The sequence below is a fragment of the Corvus kubaryi genome, unplaced genomic scaffold, assembly GCF_017639235.1.
Source record: "Corvus kubaryi isolate FWS band 111438036 unplaced genomic scaffold, C.kubaryi_AGA036_p1.0 37354, whole genome shotgun sequence".
NCBI lineage: Eukaryota > Metazoa > Chordata > Aves > Passeriformes > Corvidae > Corvus > Corvus kubaryi.
The window spans coordinates 17,251,794-17,271,570 of record NW_024581116.1 but is presented as its reverse complement, the minus strand read 5'-3'; the positions used below and the strand labels follow the sequence as shown (position 1 = coordinate 17,271,570).

The following is a 19,777-nucleotide window of genomic DNA, read 5'->3' as shown; positions in this document are numbered from 1 at the left end:
AAAGAGATTTTGGAGGCCAGATGGTGCTATACAGTGAAATGCAGCCAATAATGAGAAACAAAAATGTTATCAAATAATAGAAGTTTCATTTTTCCTGAGTAAATGAGCCACTATGCACAAAAGAAAGCTTGATGCAGATGACTTATGTTCTCTTCGCAGAAAACAGAGAGCTAAGGTTGCAAAAGAATTTTCCAGACTATGTCTAACTTCATATTTTAAGAATTCTTGGGGGTAAAATAATCACATTTGGGAATTCTACTTTTGTGTCTTGTTTACTAGCTAGACGTGATGTTTCTTCTCCTTCTATTTTGGCTTCTAAATTTTAAGTCAAGTACTTCTTCCTGTGCACTTCAGTTTTAGGTGAACAATACATTCCTCATTTAAGAAGTTTTCTGTTGAAAGGAGATAATAAGGCCAAGATTCCTGTCTGTTGTTTCTCCTTCAGGTTCTTTGTATTCCCTACAACTTCTTATAGTTTCCCACTTCAGTACTTCCCTGAACTTACCCTGCCTTTAATATCGAGAAATTACAAGCAATCTTAATAATAGTCGATATTCTTTACCCAAATTTTCAAGGTTGCTCTAAAAAAAGAAAAAAAATAAGATGAATACTTTTAGGTTTGTATTGATGCTTTATTTCCCTTAGCTAAACTGTAGGTATATATCTGGAAGATCAGACTTTTTTCCCAAGCATATTTTAATTGAGCATTTCCATTTTCCTTTCATCTTACTTCGTCTCAAATATTTACTGAAGAAAGATAAGAAACCACTGCGGTCAATAGAGTATTGTGAGCCATATTGAAGCTTCAACTAGATGTTGCTGTTCTTGGCTGTTACAAGAAGATAACTTAAGAGCCCTGCATATTCTTCTCATCCATTATATGGCAACCAAGCCCTGTTATACTTGCCGAACCAAATTTAGAATTTTAGTTTCCATTTTGACTTTGATGTTGTCTGGAGCTAAAACCTGGACATCTTTATTTAGGTTTTTAACCTGAAAAAAAACCCAAAAAACCCCAAACCAAACCAACGCCCCCCCACCCCAAAAAACAAAACAAAACCAAACAAAAACCACCACAACAACCAAAAAAATGCCAGTCTGATTGGAAAACATATCTTGAACAACTATTACAGTGGTAATAGTTGTGCTCTTGCCACCAAATAATATACACTGAGGCTTACCGGTGTCCTTAAAGAAGTCATGAAATGCACAGGGCACAATAATAAGAACTGTCAGCATCTCCTTTATTTGCTTTTTATGTGATACAGGCTCATGTCTTGTTCAAATAGTGATTCAACAGCTCTCAGAAGTTATCAATAAAATTGTGTTCATAGTAATAATGCAACAGGCCTGTCAAGCTCTTTATGATATGTAATAAATCCAACTCTCCTAGGTGGGTGGATGAAACAAGAACATATCTTTTTCTTCCTTGGCTGTGCACATACAGTGAAGGTCAGTGCAGCGTGCTCATTTTTTATATTTTCAGTACCAGCAGGAAGGTTTGCAGTCTTATCTTCCCACTGCTTTAATCCAATCTTTTGTGTTCTTCTCTCAGTGTCTTCCTCTTAGTGCCTTTGTTGTACTTAATCTACTTATTACAGTACATACAGTAAACTGAAATAGCTTTGGTTATAGAAATATTAGACATGCACAGATTCTTCTTAAAAACTGACAATCTCAATTAACCAAAAAAGCAGCAAACTCAGATAAGGAAAGCAAACATAAGGGTGCTGTTAGATGGTATAGCGCAAATAAAAATGATCAGTTACTCATCTGCCTGACTGAGCACAGAGAGAAATGGTACTTTAAAAAAAAATACTGTCAGAGCAATGTATGTTTTAAAGTGTCATTGGTGTTATTTTCTAGGAAGAATTAATATTACACCAAAGCTTAAGAGCCTAAATTTCCACCTATAAAACTGTATTCAAGATAGCAAAGTGACATATTGTGTCCCAGTCTTCAGACTATGCAACATCTACATTTTCCCAAGTCAGAAAGCCATCCCTATCTTTTACTAAATCCATACTTTCAAACTATCCCCCAGTACTTTTCACCCTTCCCTGTTGTAATCTACATGCAAGCAAATGCCTACCCCAGTTTCTCCTTAGATATGTGTGACTATATGCCAAATATTCTGTTTGGGCCAATTTTGTTTAGGACATACTATAAAGTTCTGTTACAGAAAAAGCATGTGGAGTGTGCCTCAGTAAACAGCTGGTTAGCCAATAGATTTTTGAAAACAGTCTTCTCCTCAAACCAAAACTGTCTCAAGTGTCCCCACAATATATTAACCAGCTGCAGACTTTACACATAGTAGTATCACTTAAATTGAACATGCTTTTTACATTATGTTTGTTGTCATTGCGTCAGACTATTACTGTCTGGGATCATAGGGGAAAAAGAAAGTTAACTTGTGCACAGGAGATGAAATATGTTGTAAAAAGTCAAGCCAATCTGAGAACTGTTTAAGAATCATTCTGCCTTTTTTTGTGAATTAGGGTGTAGGAATTTCATACCCAGCCATGTTCGTTTCTGTCATTAGGGTATGGTGTGACTTCACCTTATCTTCCACCCTCCCTCTGGCCTCTCATCTTTCCTTCAGAGGCTGACAAAAGATGTGATCTCCTCACCCTACCCTCCACTAATTTGATACCACATCATCCTCAAACAGCCTTAACTTGTCAAATTCTTTAATAATGTTCAACAAGGCCAAATGCCGAGTCCTGCCCTTGGGTCACAACAACTCCAGGCAGTGCCACAGGCTGGGGACAGAGTGGCTGGAAAGCTGCCTGCTATGAAAGGCCCTGGGGATGCTGGTGACAGCAGCTGAACATGAGCCAGAGTGTGCCCAGGTGGCCAAGGTGGCCAATGGCATTCTGGCCTGTATCAAGCAATAGTGTGGCCAGAAGGACCAGGGCAGTGATTGTCCCCATGTACTAGGCAGTGGTGAGGTCATACCTCAAGTCCTGTGTCCAGTTCTGGGCCCTTCACTTTAAGAAGGGCAACAGATCTGGTGGTATATAAGGCAGGAATGTCATTTGAGGAGTGGCTGAAGGAGCTGGGGTTTTTTAGCCTGGAGAAAAGGAGTCCCAGGGAAGGCCTTACCACTTTTTACAACTGCCTGAAATAAGTGACAGGATGAAAGGAAATGGCCTCAGCTTGTGCCAGGGGAGGTTTAGATTGGATATTAGGAAAAATTTCTTCACCAAAAGGGTTGCCAAGCATTGGAACAGGCTGCCCAGGGAAGTGGTTGAGCCAGCATCCCTGGAGGTTTGTCAAGTGTAGATGTGGCACTTAGCAGCATGGTTTAGTGGTAGACTTGGCAGTGCTGGGTTAATGGTTGGACTCAGTGATCTTCAAGATCTTTTCCAGCCTTAGTTATTCTGTGTTGCAATATTTGAATGTTCTTGCACATTGACTGATTTTATTTTCCAAACTGAGTACAGTATAAACAATAAATTAGCACAGAGTGAAAACTCTGACAGTTGACAGAGCGGCACTGCCAGTGAACAAGGTATGGATATACAGTTTTTATTCTTAACAATTTTAACTTTACAGTTTCCTGTAAAGATTCAATTTTCATGTTAAGGCCATTATTGTTTTCTAACTAGTCTGCTCTGTATTCATGTAAAATGTTTATAAGCCTGAATTGAATTCACCTTTTCTCTTCCTTTTTTTTTTTCTCTTACTTCTTTCAGGAACTTGAATTTCAGGATCTGACGGCAGTTTTACACTGTATTCACTCCTTTATAGCAGCAAAAGTGGCATCTGTGGATCCAGTATTCATAGACAGTCAGAGTATTGCAAGAAAATATATGTACAGTAACTGATACTAGATTATATGTTGTGACTATGGAAAATAAATTATTTTCTTAACGAAAGTAGTTATTTCATTCACAATATTGCAACTTGTGATTTTATAAGAAGCCTATAGTTGTGTTATCTGTAATGTTAAGAGTTTTCACAATCTGATATTTTGAATCTATGAGTTAAAAAATACTAAGTAAAACAGAATCAGTTTGTTATCTTCAGCATTAATCTAAAATTCTAAGTGAATATTCATTCAGTAATATTTGTAGAGTCATTTTGATTTCTGCTCTCATGATGATACATTCTCCCCCTTATTAGACAGTAATGTGGAGTAACATTTGAAAAGTGTATGTCCAAAATTTGGCCTCTAAGTCTGTTTTGAAAAGTGTTGGGCACACAGGCAATTTCTACAGTCTTCACCATAGAAAAGAAGTAATTATTGAAGACAACTATTGTTGGAATTGAACTTCATCTTTCTTCTATATATTTGAAAAATTGTAGTTCCATGGTTGTGTTCTTTCAAGGCCTGAGAGTTTAGCTCTGGAAAAACACTAAATACCCTATTTGAGATCCAGGAACATAGTTAAGCACACACCTTGCCCTGAGAATACTGAGAGTAAGTTGCCCCAGTGTATGCACAAAGTGATGTCAGGTGTGCATTTAGGTATCATGGTAGATAACTGTGAAGAGCTTTAGACTCTGTTAAGAAGCCTGACTATAGACACTTGGTTTTAGAAAACTTGCCATAGGGTTTTCTTATCTTTTAATAAAGCTTCCATGACCCATTCATTTCTTCGTTCATAGATTGACTTGACACCTATCCTTTGATGTAATGCTCTGTATGCTTGGGAACAGCTTTTGTTTGGAGGAACACGCTTCCAATATAAGATGAACATAACAAAACATAAAGATTTTTCTGGGACATCTACGTTTAATTTTCCTGTAGCTTTAACCTTGACTTATATTCAAGCAAAGTGGATTTTGTCCTTGCTGAGGAAATAATATAGTTTTACTTTTTACATATGCCTAACGTTCCTTCTGAAATCATAATCTTAAATGCACACATAATTCTTCCTGCTATTGAAAAGAAATGATAAAAAAAAAGAAGACATTCTAGTCTTAGGGCATATTCCCTGTACGTCATACCAAATATTGCAGGTTTCTGTGATAGAAGTCTCAGTTTTTCTCACTTGCACTTTTGAGGCAGCATCAAGAAAATAAAACAATCAAAATCAAACAAGTAGACTATCTTAAGTAGATGCCATGTATAAGGAGTGAATTCATCAAAGTCCTCTCTAAATTTTAGGAGTCTTGTCAAGTGTCCTGCTAAAGTAAAAGCCTAAAGTTACTGTATCCTAATGAAAAGAGGTTGGTGCCTTTGAAAGGTCTCAAGTAAGGAGTGTTTTTACATAAACTCAGTGCTTAAGTTTAGTCAGCTAAGTTCTCTCCTTCAGGTCTCAAGCTGTCTTGGCAGACTGCAGTGAGGCCATAGGCACTTACTTCAAATGGATGCTTATCTGTCCATCTAAAGCATAGGCACAAATAAAGTGCCTAATGCAGCTGAATTTGTCCTGCCCGGAGGATTACTCGTTTCTAAGTGTCATCCATAGAGAAATTAATTTGAACAGTGCAGACTATGCTTGTAATTCCAGTGTTGTTTAGGGTTCCAGTGTTTTGCGATGAGGCATAGTAGGAGTGCTAACTCCTGGTAAAACAATATTTAGAAAATGTGATAAATATTTTTATTATTTTTAAATAAATCTTTATAGCCAATAGAGTATTTTTAACATACATAATCTCAATTTTATATTTATTTTATTTCTAAAAAAATTCAAAACTTTTCTTTCTTGAACATGCATTAATTTAAAATGTTTCTTTTAATTCTCAGCTTTCTTTTTTATTTTCAGCTCATGGTATTTTCTGAGGTTTTAACATTCCATTAGAATATCTTTCTTACAATCAGTTCTCAATTCAGTTTATTAGCATGAACAATTAGAAATGTCACAGTTTCTGCAGGATGAAAAATTGCAGAACTAATTCAGTTTTGTTTTTCTAATATTTTTCCGTGGACAAAGTTCGATACTAACATGGTAGTTACAGTAGAAAACTGTACCAGCTAGTACTGAACTGGTACTACAGTCAGACATATAGACTTAAAGTTTTAAGAATCATGTGATTATAAACTAACATATCTCCCCAAATACTGTAATAAAACCTTAAAATAAATGAAGCCTAGTTTATTAAATAATCTTTCATTTCTACCAAAAAAAATCTGCTATTCAAAAAGAGCATTATTGGTTTTTTTTTTCCAAAGCAGCTGGATAGTGCACATTTTCATTAGCACCTTCAAATCTCTTAAATTAAGTTGCTTATAGTGATTTTAAGTTATTTTGTTGTTTATTTAATGGAATTTCTGAACTCTTTTAGTCTTCTGATGAGCTACTGTTTTTGTTATTAAAACTGTTTGTTGTAAGAAAACAGTAGTTTTCTTCTGTATGTCCAAATCAATCTCAAGGAATATTAGAGAAAAAATTCTTATAACTTCATCCTCTGAAATTTAGCATTGTATTTTAGAAATAATTCTCCAAACATATTTTTAATGAGGAACTTGCAGATCCTTATTAGCTCACTTGCTTTTTCCTTTCTTTCACATTCTGTAGCAGTCTCAAGGCAGGGAATAAAGGCCAGTTTTTTGAGGAAGTTGCCAGAGTCTGGGAAAAGCTAATGGATTGCTAATTACTCAGCTGTTATATAGGCTGTGTAGGACTTCCATAGCACCTTGCATTTCTTAGTCATATACCTCATATTTGAAAATGTTGCAATCCCAATTTTTTTCGGTTGCTTATGTTTCTTTGTCAAATTTTTAATCGTCAGTACAGCATATTATTTTGTCATTGCCTTCAGAACGTGGATCATATATCATGCATATATTTTTCTCTGTTAAAGTTTTGAGTATTTGCACCACATTTCAGCTCACTAAACATCTCAAAATAGGAAAGTAGTAGGATTCACAAATAGATCTGCTGGTAGATACCTTCCACAGTCATCCCTTAGGAATCGCAGGCTGAGGCAAAGGACACCTGCTTTAGGCAGCTGGAATGTCAAATGAGAGATCGTAAAACAAATTTTAATATTCTTTGTTACATACTTGTGATATATTAAGCTTTAGTCTTACTACCTCATTATGTATTTGTGTATTGTTTTCCTTTATTTTTTTTCTAGGGAGACAAAGGTGTACCAGAATTGAATATGTAGTAGGAAGAGAGAACCATTTGCTACAGCAGCACCATAAACAGCAGGCTGGGGAAGGAAGCATACAAACACAGTTATAAAATTGGGCACCATCACAAAATCAAGATAGCTGCTTCTGATTAGAAATGAGTAAAAACAGGATAGTCTCTGTAATTCCAAATTATCTTTATGCCTTTATTTAAACCCAAGACTTGGTTAAAAGACTAAAAATAATCCCATCTACAAATGTTATTTTGAGCAAATGTGTAGTACTGTTGATTTAAATCAGAACAAGGCTCATCATGACTTATAAATTAAGGAGTGGTACAGCCTGGACTTAGGCACTGGACTTGAATCATACTGATGATTAATTTCTGGCATTTCTGCTCTACCATGATTAAAATCTGCAGAAAAATCCTATTCACAATCAAGCTAAAGTCAGCTCAGCTCTCTTCTCAGTGCATAGCTTGGTTGTGCTACCCTGTTGAAAACACCAGAGCATTTAATAGAGGGAATGTGGCCAGGCTGTACCAGATGGCCTCAGGGATAAAAAACAGGCCCTGACAATTTTAGTTATAAATTTAGATGTTACCAGAGCGTTTCACTGACTTAATCTGACCTATAATATTTAGTTTTATTTTTGCCTGTAATCATAAAGCCCAGAACTATTATATTGAGTCTGTGCTGATCCAAAGCTCAAGTTGTGGAAATCTGACTGAATTCTTCTAAGGTTAAGATCTTAGAAAAAGTATTTCAAAATGATTCTCAACCTTGAGCCAGTAGGTCTGAAGCTTAAAAAGTAATTTTCTGGGGGAAGAAGAGTAAGCTCTGACAAATTTTGCAACCATTCATCTAAAATCCTGTATTCTATCTGAACAACATTAATTCATAAGTAACTTCAGACAAGGCATGCCTTTTCCACAAAACCTTTAACGGGTAGTCTGATCTTTGTAGTGGCCTAAGCAGAAATTAAAACTGCCTGAATTTCTTTTTCAGTACATCTTGATAAATGCTTCTATCAAAACACTGTCAGTATTTTATAGCACTTTCCTCCCCACCTGAGTATCTCCTCTGTCACAGTGCTCAAAGTGAGGTGTGTATAATGGCAATGCAATTTTTCTGCTTTTTACTTCTGTTGTTGATTTTCTTTTAACATAGTTTGCCTCTGTCCTCCAGTAAGCTTCTTCAGGGCAGAGAGGGTGAATGTTAGGAAGGAAGCACTTTTCTCCATGCTCTCATGAGAGGCAAAGTGGTGATTTCTGTCCCTCTTTCCAGTGCATGAGGAATGGAACAAAGCACTGCAAAAATGGAAGCAGGGGAGGGATGGACAGACAGACAGACACTGAAATCTTAAAAAACTCCTTCACTTAGGTATGCACACTAATAATACCTCTTGGAACTCATTTGACTCATTTTTGGAACTTCATCAGGAAATTCATCTTTCAGTGTAGTTCTCTTACTTTGAATTGCCATTCACTGAGTTATGGATGCTGAATAGTTAAAGACTGCAAAGAAAAAATGTAAAATATATCAAGTAATCATGTATTTTTTTCTTAACCTATGCTTCAAAAATGTTAGGTACTTTTGTGTTGAAGCATGTAGAGAAGCAATTTTCTTATGTGAACTAAAAGACCTTGTAGTAAATTTATTAAGTGCAAAACGGATTTGTGTACCATGCAAGATGAAATCAAATAAGTATTCTAATCTGGTTCAACCAAAAAAAATTCTTAAGTAAAATATTCTCATGAAATTTGAAGTTATCAAATTCCATGGACATGAGCTAAAATCCACTGCTATTTTAAGTCCCAGTGACTTATACAGGACTTTGTCTGAAAAAAAGATACACGATTTTAATTAATAAACAGAGGAAGAAAAATACTTTTCTTTTCTAATATTCACTTGGTGCACAGCTGCCTACATGGTCACTTAAGGGATTTATTCCCCCTGAAAAAACTGCTGACTTTTCAGTAGGGAATCAAACTCAGAACTATTTGGGCTGAAAGCTGTAATCTTTTTTTTTGGAATGTTGCACTTATGCAGGTATTCCAACCTCTAGTTTAAATGGATCACAGACTTTTTTCAGTGCAAAGACATGATATATTGTGCAAGTCTACACATCAGGAGCTGTGGGGGCAGAAGCATCTTAGCTGCATAGATCTCTAGGATTGCAAGACAACCAAGCAGGTAAAGGAAGTTAAATGTAAGAAGAACTTTATTTTTCTTTCCTCACTACCAATTATTCTTGAAACATTACTTCTTTTATATTTCTAGGCTAACTAGCTGACAGGTTTTTACAAGTCTCTAAATTCCCATCTATGATGGAAATATCATACTTGATGCTTATTAATGAATTAACGTAGCAATGAGGTGTCTGGTCTGTGTTAATCATCTGGTCTCAACCCCATAACCAGTGGATAGAAACCAGCAAATCCAAGGAGTGCTTTATTCCCTCTTGCAATAGATGCCTAAAACCAGTGGCTTAAATCATATTCTGAGAAGGCATCTTTCTCCATCAACAAGCTATTCTACCACACAGATTTTTGACAGCTCTGTTTTCTATAGATAGGTTTAATATCGTATTTATATACCAATGCAATAAAAAATAGCAATCATGAGCAATGTTGCAGGATTATGAGAATAAAATAAAACAATCCTGAAGTGAATGAAATTTAAATCAGAAGTTTGTCATCCCGTTTAACTGACAGAGGGTAGTGAAGAAAAAGTCTTAGCTTGTTTGTCCAGCTAGCAGTTACTACCAGGGGCTTAGTAGAAAAAATTTCTAAAATGAGGCAGTAGAAATTGTATTAATTCATAGGTGAGTTCTATGTCTCAGGGGATGCACTGACTCTTGGAACACAGAGCTACTCATAAAAAAAATATTAAAGACATTCTACTGTGTCTTTAAGCACTTTGTTCAATTAACATTCAGAACTGAGCTAAATTACTACCCTACAACATCCATAAGCAGAGTACATAATCAGCTCACTGTTTTCTTTTTGCACAGAAGACAGACAAGTATTCCCTGGCTGAGTGAATATGAATATTTAATTGGCTTTAGGGAAAAAACTTTACGTGTTTTAAAGTAGAAGTCCTTTACTGAACCAGTGTGTTTTATTGCTGGATAGGACTGGAAAAAGCTGTTTCTTAAATTTTTCACACTATGAGTTGGAGAAGTGCTATGATTTGTATCTGTCTTGTACTCTAACTGTGTTCAATACAATGAAGAATCTTTAGAGTCAAGGCAAGAGTTTTCCTCATTTGCCTATAACTAAAAGCACAGTGGCTTCCACAAAAGCCCCAGCATTTACTAGCACTATCACATCATGGTTCTTGAGATATATTGATGCTTTCACAAAACTCAAAAGGGGAAATGTGTGCAGCCAGAGAGACATATGAAACAGTGATATCCAAATGACTGCAGAGTTGAATGTCACAGACGTTTCTGGGCTTCAGTCCTTCATTCCAGTCAATGATGTTTTTATCAGCATTTGTAGAATTATTATAGATTTATTTCTCCCCATCACTGACATAAGCATAGCAGGATGAAAGGAAAAGTAATCAGATTCATAACCAAACTTATAGTTAATTTGCCCTTCACCTTCCTTTGGACCAAGGCACTGAGGAATTTCAGTTAACTTACTCCATACAGTAGGTAAAAAATGCTCTTTTGATAGCATCAGATTCTGGGTTCCTGGTCAGTTACACAGAGTTAATTTCTTCCCAGTCCTGCAAATAATCTCCCTGAGTTTATTTGCTTGTTGTTTTCTTTTGCACTTTAGAGTTATACTAATATCTCAAAATACTCTTAACATTCTTTCGTTTCATTACAATATGTCACCCTAATTCTATAAAGCCAAGTGTTTCTAATGCCTTTTGTTGCTACACTAACTATTTCTATTCCCTCAATATTTTTTAATTTCCTTCTAATTTCTTAATAAATTTTTTACTCAGTGTTTTATAACCTGTAGAGAAATACCTGCAGTTGCAATCAGGAAATTATCCTAAAAAAGACAGTTCCTGAATGCTCATATGAAAAGGATGTAAACAAGTTTTCTCTGCTTTAATCATGAAGATCTTTTACTGATTTTCCTCTTGGGAAAACTTGCACCATACTTCAGTTTTGTCTGGTATGTCATAGTATGCACAGCAGTGTAGTAGGTTTTTGACATGCTAATTAGTATACAGACTTCCACAATATATGCCTTTCATCAGTAGTAAATCCATTTATATGGCATGTTTTCTTGTGATTTTACTTAATCTATCTTAGAGACACATAGGTTTCCTGGGGTTTTTTTTCTTTATTTAAATAGCATGCCCAGTCACCAAGTGGTTCTTTTCACTGAGAATTGCTTAGCTCCTCTGCCTTCAAAGAAAATGTTCTCTTAGTTTGACGTGACTGATATTTTGTTTTGTAACAATACAGGCAAGTAGGTAAGGTATAGGTGTTATTTTTCAAAATTATTTTCAATAAGCACAGTATATTCTCTACCATCCAAAGCTTCACTACTTTTCCAACAGGCTGAAAATGCCTGTGTGTTAGACTGTGTCTAAGAGTGGGTCCCATTTTTGCCTAATGTTTGCAAATCAATTGGTTCATTTTTGTAGTGTTTTTAATCTGCAATAACACTACCCTTAGATCTATCATACCATTTTATCAAGGTCATTTTTCTGAAAGATTATACACTGTTTTCATTTGTCATAGCTCTTTCAAAAAAATCAATCGAACTTTGTTCTTTTACAGTTACATTCTCATCATACAGAATCTCTGTAGTTCTCCAACAATTTGCTTCATTGGTGTTACTTTTTCTCTTCTTCTTTCTTTTTTTTTTTTTTTTTTTTTTTTTTTTGAAAAAAAATGAGAAGTTACATTTGGAATTTTTAGTTGCATGCTCCATGCTACTTGGAATTTTTAGTTGCATGCTCCATGCTATTTTTCTTTTTCCCACATTCCTTTTTAATTCTGACATTCAAAACACACCCAGAATTATGTCTCTGTGGAAAAGGTCCAGTCCAAAATCAAAAATTAAGAATTCAAACTGTGTGAAATAACCTCACAAGTACATATATAGGATATGTTACTGTACACTATTCTTTGACACCAGAATTTGGAAATTGCCAGAACTGTGTGCAGATCTACTTTAATTATCTGAACTGCAAATAAAATTGCAACTGAGGGAATGGATGTTTCATTAAACTTTGCAAAAACTAGGAACATTTCAATAGCATAAGGAAGAGGGAATATTTTGGTATCAGGCATGTAGGGGGTTTTTTATATTAAGATGTTTTGCAAACCATGTGGACCTAAGAACTACCAATTTGTGTCTAGCTAAGCTTTTTATCACCTGGAAAAGCCAGGCACCAGTAAAAACAACATAGGAAGGAATTTCCCAGACTAATTCAACTCCTCACAAACTTTCTTGTGTAGACAGACCTCTCATCTCTGTCATTTTAAAGCATCATATACCAGACTTTAAAAGCTGAACTCTAGTACCTGACACTATAACACAGCAGCATTCACTGTGTGCTAATTGCAATCTGCAATCCTACACGACTGTAGCATTTTCCATCAGAGATCTTCCATCTAACAAAGAACAAGCAGATTATGTATTTTAAACACCCACAAAAAAGATAACAGGGCTATTAACCAGTGTAAGGTAAAATCATAGAGTCACAGAGTCATCAAGGTTGGAAGAGATCTCCAAAATCATCAAGTCCAACCGCCCACCCAGCACTACCACTGTAACCACTAAACCACATCACCCAACACCAGGTCCCGACTCCTCTTATAAACACCTCCAGGGATGGTGACTCCACCAGCTCCCTGGGCAACCTATTCCAATACCTGGTGACCTTAACAGTGAATTTTTTTTAAAATATCTAATCTGAATCTCACCTATCTCAGCTTAAAGTTATTTCCTCTTGTCCTCTCACTGCAGGCAGGGCAGAAGAGACTGACCCCCACCTCACTACAACCTCCTTTCAGGGAGTCGTAGAGAGCGACGAGGCCCCCCTGAGTCTCTGCTTCTTGAGACTAAACAAACCCAGCTCCCTCAGCTGCTCCTCACAAGATATGTTCTCTAGTCCTGTCAGGAGCCTTACTGCCCTTCTCTGGACATGCTCCAGTACCTCAATATCCTTTTTGAAGTGAGTGGACCAAAACTGAATGCAGTACTCAAGGTGTGGCCTCACCAATGCCAAGTACACAGGGACAATCGCTGCTCTGATGCTGCTGGCCACACTGTTGCTGATACAGGCCAGGATGCCATTGGCCGTTTGGCCATCTGGGCACACATTGGCTCATGTTGTTGACCAGCACCTCCAAGTCCCTTTCTGCTGAACAGCTCTCAAGCCACTCCTCCCCCAACAACTGCAGGGGGTTGTTGTGCCCCAATGCAGGACTTTTCACGTTCTTGAACCTCCTGCAGTTGTCCTCAGCCCACTGATGGAGTCTGTTCAGGTCTCTCTGTAGAGCCTTCCTGCCCTCAATCAAATCAATGCTCCCTCCCACCCAACTTGACATCATCTGCAAATTTACTGAGGGTGCACTCAAGCCCCATGTCCAGGTCTTCAGTGAAGATGTTAAACAGGACCAGCCCCAATGCTGAGCCCTGGGGACAGCTGCCAACCGGATTCAGCTTCATTCACCACAGCCCTCTGGCCTGGCCAGCCAGCCACTTTTTACTCTTTGAAGAGCCTACCCATCCAAGCTGCCAGCAGCCCGTTTTTCTAAGAGGATGCTGTGGGAGATGGTGTCAAACACTTCACCGAAGTCTAGATAGACTAGACTATACATTCACAGCCTTTCCCTCATCAATTAAGCAGGTCACTTTGTCATAAGAGGATATCAGGTTGGTCAAGCAAGACTTTGCTTAGGTGTTGATAAAACTGTAGTACCTCTGTGAACTCTAGTTAGAACAGTGAGAATTCAAACTGTTACATGTCCTTGGGGGTTTCTTCACAGGCAGCTCAAGAAACAGGGTTTCATAATCTGCTTCCCCCTTGGTGAGCAGATCATGCAGTGGGAAATAGATCTAGCTGTTCTAGTATTATGTGTGATTATTTAGATTACCCCATATGAAAATTGCTAAGTGTACAACAATCTACTCACACTAGGCACTCACTTTTAATTCCTAGACCTTCACAGTTGTCCACTGAGTATATTTCAGTTAATAACTGCAGGCAGCTGGGAGTGTGCGTATAAATGATTGCTGTGCCTCAGCCGATGAGTGGAAGTCATCATTAAGCTGTAATAGCTTGATTACCTATGGTTGCTTGTCTGTGAATCTATCCTAGGACTTCCCAGGTCAAATAGATTAGACCCACTAGAAGTGTGCTTCAGTGGTTGGTTTGAAATTAAATGGAAAATATAGGAAATTTTCTGCAAAATATTCTTAGGGTGGTTAGAGCAAGCAAGTAGTTGCATTAAGAGTAGAAGAAAACAAGCATAGTTGATGCACTTGAAAAATCTATTGAAAGCTATCTTTATGTTTTTAAACACTAAGGATTTCTAATCATATCAAAATGAGCCATTTATTTTGTACTCATGGCAACATAATTATGCAGTGTAGGAAAGTCATATTTTAAGCTGTAGTATTGTCACATTTTCAAATGTGAGAGGTCATTTAAAGCATCTGCCTGTTCAGCTGGATCATTGCTTAATGTTTCTCTCTTTAAATGCATGCCTGACTCATTTGTGTCTTTATCCAGAGCCATTGCCACTTACTCCTGCAAGCCCTACGTCCTGCACATTCCCTATGCTGCTGTGTCAGAAAGCAAAGAGCCATCATCTCTTATATGCATTTTGTCTCAGATTTTTGAGAGTGAAGAAGTCCTTGAATCAAAACTGAAACAAAAAAAAATGGGAAAATATTCTTTTCCAACCTAAATGGTTTCTATGTTTCTTCAAAAAGCTATCTTAAAGGGAAAAAAACCCTTTCATTTAGCACAGTGTTCCTAAATATTTTCTATGTTCCCCCAAGCCTCCATGAGTTAGTCAAATGGGATTGCAAGCAGTTTAAAGGTGCTAGCAAGCAGGTATGACCTCAGCCCATCTTCTACACACACAGGGTGAAACGAAGGTATGATTCTCAACTGTTGTGAGGAAAAGGAAGATCAATATTTATAGAGAAACATATACTCATTTGATTTTTTTTCTTGTACTTTTTTTGGGTCGTCACTTGTTGGCTTTTTTCCCTTGTTGAATTGTTCTGCCTCCACAAACAAAAGTTTTTCTGATACCCTAACATGAATTATAAGCTGAATTTGGAAGAGTACTTACTGGGATGAATTAACAAAGTAGATTTCCGTGCATGCCAGCACAACTGTTGTGCATCTGGCAATACCTCCCAACCAGCAATCTGCCCAAGTCCAGACGGCAGAGACTTGAGGCTTTGGGATCCAGCACTTGGGGAATTCTCAGCCTGTCAGTTTTCCTGCCACCACACTTCATTTCAGAAAACAGGCCCTGGATTATGTGGATGTTTCCAAGTTCTTACTGTTTTATATAACAGCGGAGCTTTCGGGGTGACCAGTCAGAAACTGAGAAATACCCTTTTTTCATTAAAAATTCCCATACTGCAGAACAGGGCAGAAGCAAATTCACTGTTAGGAAGTACTGAAAATGAGAGGTGCCTGAATCTCTTCTATTTGTGTTTCCTGATCATCTTGGTTCCATATGATTCCATGATTTTAGCTGAGCGTCCTCAGCTTGTTCATTACTGTGATGATCACAGCACCCACCACTGTTGAAAATGGTGCCAGTTCATGCCGAAGACTTAGAGCTGGGCTAATTCACTGCCTAGAATTTGTGCAGTTGTCTCTTGTTCACCTTTGAGTATATAATTAGAGACCAGGCTACTGGAGTGACTTATCATTTAATTTCAAACATTTAGTATTTATATATTTAACTTTTTTGTGAGAAAACAGTAGTTGTGATGCAATATGTGATTACAGTGAGAAAGGCAAAACATGTAAAAACCATCTTGTAAATGAGATAGCTGCATTTACAAGGCTCTTGTCCGTAGAACACAAAGCTCTACAAAAGCACATATAAGTGCTTCTAACCACCTTTTACACATGGCTAACTTACTACTGTTGAATCATTTTCTTTATGCCATAGCTGTGGCAGTGTTTGAAATAAAGAGCAGGACCACATGCTCTGCTCTGTAAACAGTTAGTTACATCACTGATACTTAAAAATAATTTTAAATATTAATTCAGTGGTGGGGAAAAATATGTTTAAACTGTAAAGGCACTCTCTCAAGTGAAAAACTTGGGATGTGAACAGAAAACTAACAAAAAAAGCAAACTAATGATATCGACTGGAACAGCATGGAGCCAGATGCTCGGGAATATGCTGAGTCCTGAGAAGCTGTTATGCAGACCAGAGTAGGCAGCATACACAGTTACAAACGTGGAGAGCAGGAAAAGAGAATTATTCAACAATTCCTTGCACAGTGTGAGCAGAAATACTGCTCAATTGTTATGGAACAGTGGTCCTATCAGAGAAAGTGAAATCTTCAGTTTTTGGCTTTTGTTTTGGGCTAGTGAGTGATTTTGCAAGTGCAAGTACTTTATGTATCTCTTCTTGAAGAGTGTGAATGTATAACTCACTGCCCTGTTCATCAGATTACAATATTAATTATGAATTTTGGAGAACATTATAAACATTCTCTCAGAGGATGCAGTTCCATTCTCCAAGAGGTCAAATCACTGCTGGTCACTGAAAATGTTCTCATCTCATTCCTCTGCCTTCACTGTTCTCACAGCAGGTGTCTGTTCACTAGACATATTTCTGCCATTTACTGTATTTTTTCACCAAGCATCCTTGAGTGGTAGGGTTTTTTTCATATCTGGTCTAGTGCCTCTGGAAATCAAATTTTGTGTTCTCTTAATCAATTTAATCAAAACTTCTTATTTGCAACCAATATTTTAGAATTCTTAAATCTCTCAAAGACAGATGGAGATAGGAGTTTAGCCCTGTTTGGAATTTTCTGATAGCTTACTATATTGACAATGCAAAATGTCAGTTATTTCAAATTTTTACACTGACATGACATTATCAGGTACATAAATGATTAATTATCCATGCTTATTGCATTCTCTTTATTCCATTACATGAAAAAATTTTTATATTTGTTATATAAGCCATGATTAGTTTTAAAAAGGGAATAGCAATTTATGATGTTAGATGCTCAGATCTGTATTTATCTTTGTGTCCACTGGAAATTAAATTTAAAAAAAGAGAAACATTTTGCAATAACATTTAGGGGGTTAATTTTAATTTAAGTATTTTGGCATATTTTGTAGTATATTAGTTGAGTATTAGTCCTGTTTTGATAGAAACATGACCAATGACTTATGTTGATAGAGCTAACAATCTATATATCACTTATGATTTAAAATAGGGAATTTAAGGTTCTCAGAATGTTCTCAGGTTATACTTAGCTGTAAAAAATGGAGATGACTATTCTTTCTGAAAGTGCTAAGTGAAAAGAAGGGAAAGCTACTTTACTTTTTATTTGAGAAAGCTAGTTTTTATGTGTCCTTGAAATTTGTATGAAGAGCATTCCCACATGTACTTTTGTATCAATATTTCCAGGAATTACTGTCTTAAACACTGCAGTTTGTCCAGTGTGGGTGGCAAGCACCATCACTAGCTGAGCCACACAGTACATCTGTGGGAATTTCCATCCCAAAATAATCAGTTTGAAATATGCAGCCATTGCTTCTCCTCCCCTCCATCATGCAATCTTGTTTGCAAAGTGAAAGGCAATTGACACTTCTTGGTGAAAACTTGCAAGAATATATGATGGAGGAGAAGTGTGGAGATTTTTAATGAAATCTGTTTTCTTTTCTCCAGTGTATGAGCATCACTGAGAATGATGTCCAAAGCTGGTTCATATTCTGATCAGTAACCCTCAATGTGTCATTAGTCTGACTCCTGCCTACTGTTGTCCATGGGAAAAAAGGTGTAAATTTCAGAAATTCTTTTTAATGTTTTGGGGTTTTTTTCACCCAAAGAAGAAAAAGATATGTAGACACTATTGGAAATGTTTCAAACCACTTCCAGACATGCCTTTGAAAGTCAGTGGGCATTGGCAGAATTCCCTAAGAACTCAGGGCTCTAAGATTAAATAATCACTGGTGACATTAATACTCAGGTATTCCCCTCTTTCTGCCATTTGTTCTCATTTATACCCTGTAAATCTTTATTCAAAGGGAAAGATCATCTTCTCTTCAGTAATTGACATAAGTTTTGAATAATCAAGTATATTGCAGTCTATGGAACAGGGAAAAAAGTGATCTACAGCAGGTAATTAGCACAAGATTTTCAGTTCTAAAACTTTACACAACATGGACTCAGACATTCTTTTTGAAGAACATTTGAATTAGTATGGTCTGTTGCAGCCAGTAACTATACCTTATTAAATGTTTCCTGACAGTTCACTACCTCTGTCCTAAAAATGCATTAGTTCAGCAGTTCATAACAGCCAAACCTAAAGAGGTGCCAAAATTCTATACAGACACATAGAGACTGTCTGAATGTTGTTCATCTTCACCACATGGTAATTAAATGTTTGTCGAAGTTCTTTGGGGTTTTGCATGTTGCAGTTTTCTTTCCTTTTTGAAGGAAGGTTGTACTGAGGGCTAAAATGCAACAAAATGAGGCCATACATGTTATCATCTTAGTATAGGAAACTACTTGCAGGTAATCCCGTAACAATCAAAATAAAATGAACAAAAATTTTTCATACTCATACTGTTTCACATCTAAATGGTATTCATTATATATTTTACTACACATTTTATGTATTTCAGTTGGCAAATTAAAAAAGACATCTGAAACACAGCATTTTTTTGTGTGTGCAGCTTTGCTTTTGTTCTTTTTTTACTGGAAATGCAGCCTTGCAACATGTGCATGATTATAGATTTGCATAGTGTAAAATTACTGTAATTTTATCTGTTCAGGAAGTCAGAAAGGGATTTAATAAGTAGTAAAAATTAAACTAGGAAGTAATATTAAGGCAGAGTGTATATATTTTGCACTTTTAAATAACCTTTTATAACAAGAATCTATTATCGTACAGTATACCGTAATTCCACTTTCTAGTGATATTCTTGCTATTGTCACAGTATTGTCTTTAAATCTGGATATGAATAGTTTGTATATGTACACACTTAAAAAGTGATTTCTACAATGGAATATGTGCTCCCTGTCACTGTTATTAGCATCCAACTGGAAAAATATTCACCAATTATTTTTTTTATAAATTATGAATGTACAGTGTAAATTAGTAAATCAAATATTGTAGCAATGAAGAGATGCACTTTAAAAATGTAAAAGTGTGTATCTCCAAGAGTGTTATTTTGTATAGATGTTTTTGAATAAATAATTTATTGCTCATTAGTGGGGCTTTTTGTCATTTATGAAATAAATATAAGGTATTTGATAGCAGCTATTTGAGTTTTATATTTTTTCATCAGTGATTTTGGTGGGTTTCTTACTTTTAAAATTAAGATTTGTAATTAGAACAGTAAAGGACATAGTCAGATTTTCCTTTTCATTCAATAAATCATTGTTGGCTTGATTTCGTTGCTGTGAGGAAGCCAAAGTGTGATCCATGATCAGCCCACAGTCCTTTCCGTGATCAGCCAATAAAAGGACGTTGCCACAGCATCTTCCTTCAGTCATCAATACCAGTTGGGCCATGGAAATCAAGGTATATGGAGAGAG

The 19,777-nt window shown here is 36.5% G+C and overlaps 1 protein-coding gene across 1 annotated transcript in view; it reads left to right on the top strand.

Moving 5' to 3' along the window:
* The window catches only part of SNTG2 (syntrophin gamma 2), a 193,383-nt gene extending 189,507 nt beyond the window's left edge, over positions 1–3,876 (top strand). Inside the window, exon 19 of the mRNA XM_042032748.1 lies at positions 3,699–3,876. Coding sequence (XP_041888682.1) covers positions 3,699–3,830 — 132 coding nt within the window. The 3' untranslated portion in view covers positions 3,831–3,876. The remainder of the gene's footprint in view (positions 1–3,698) is intronic.
* Positions 3,877–19,777: the final 15,901 nt, after the last annotated feature.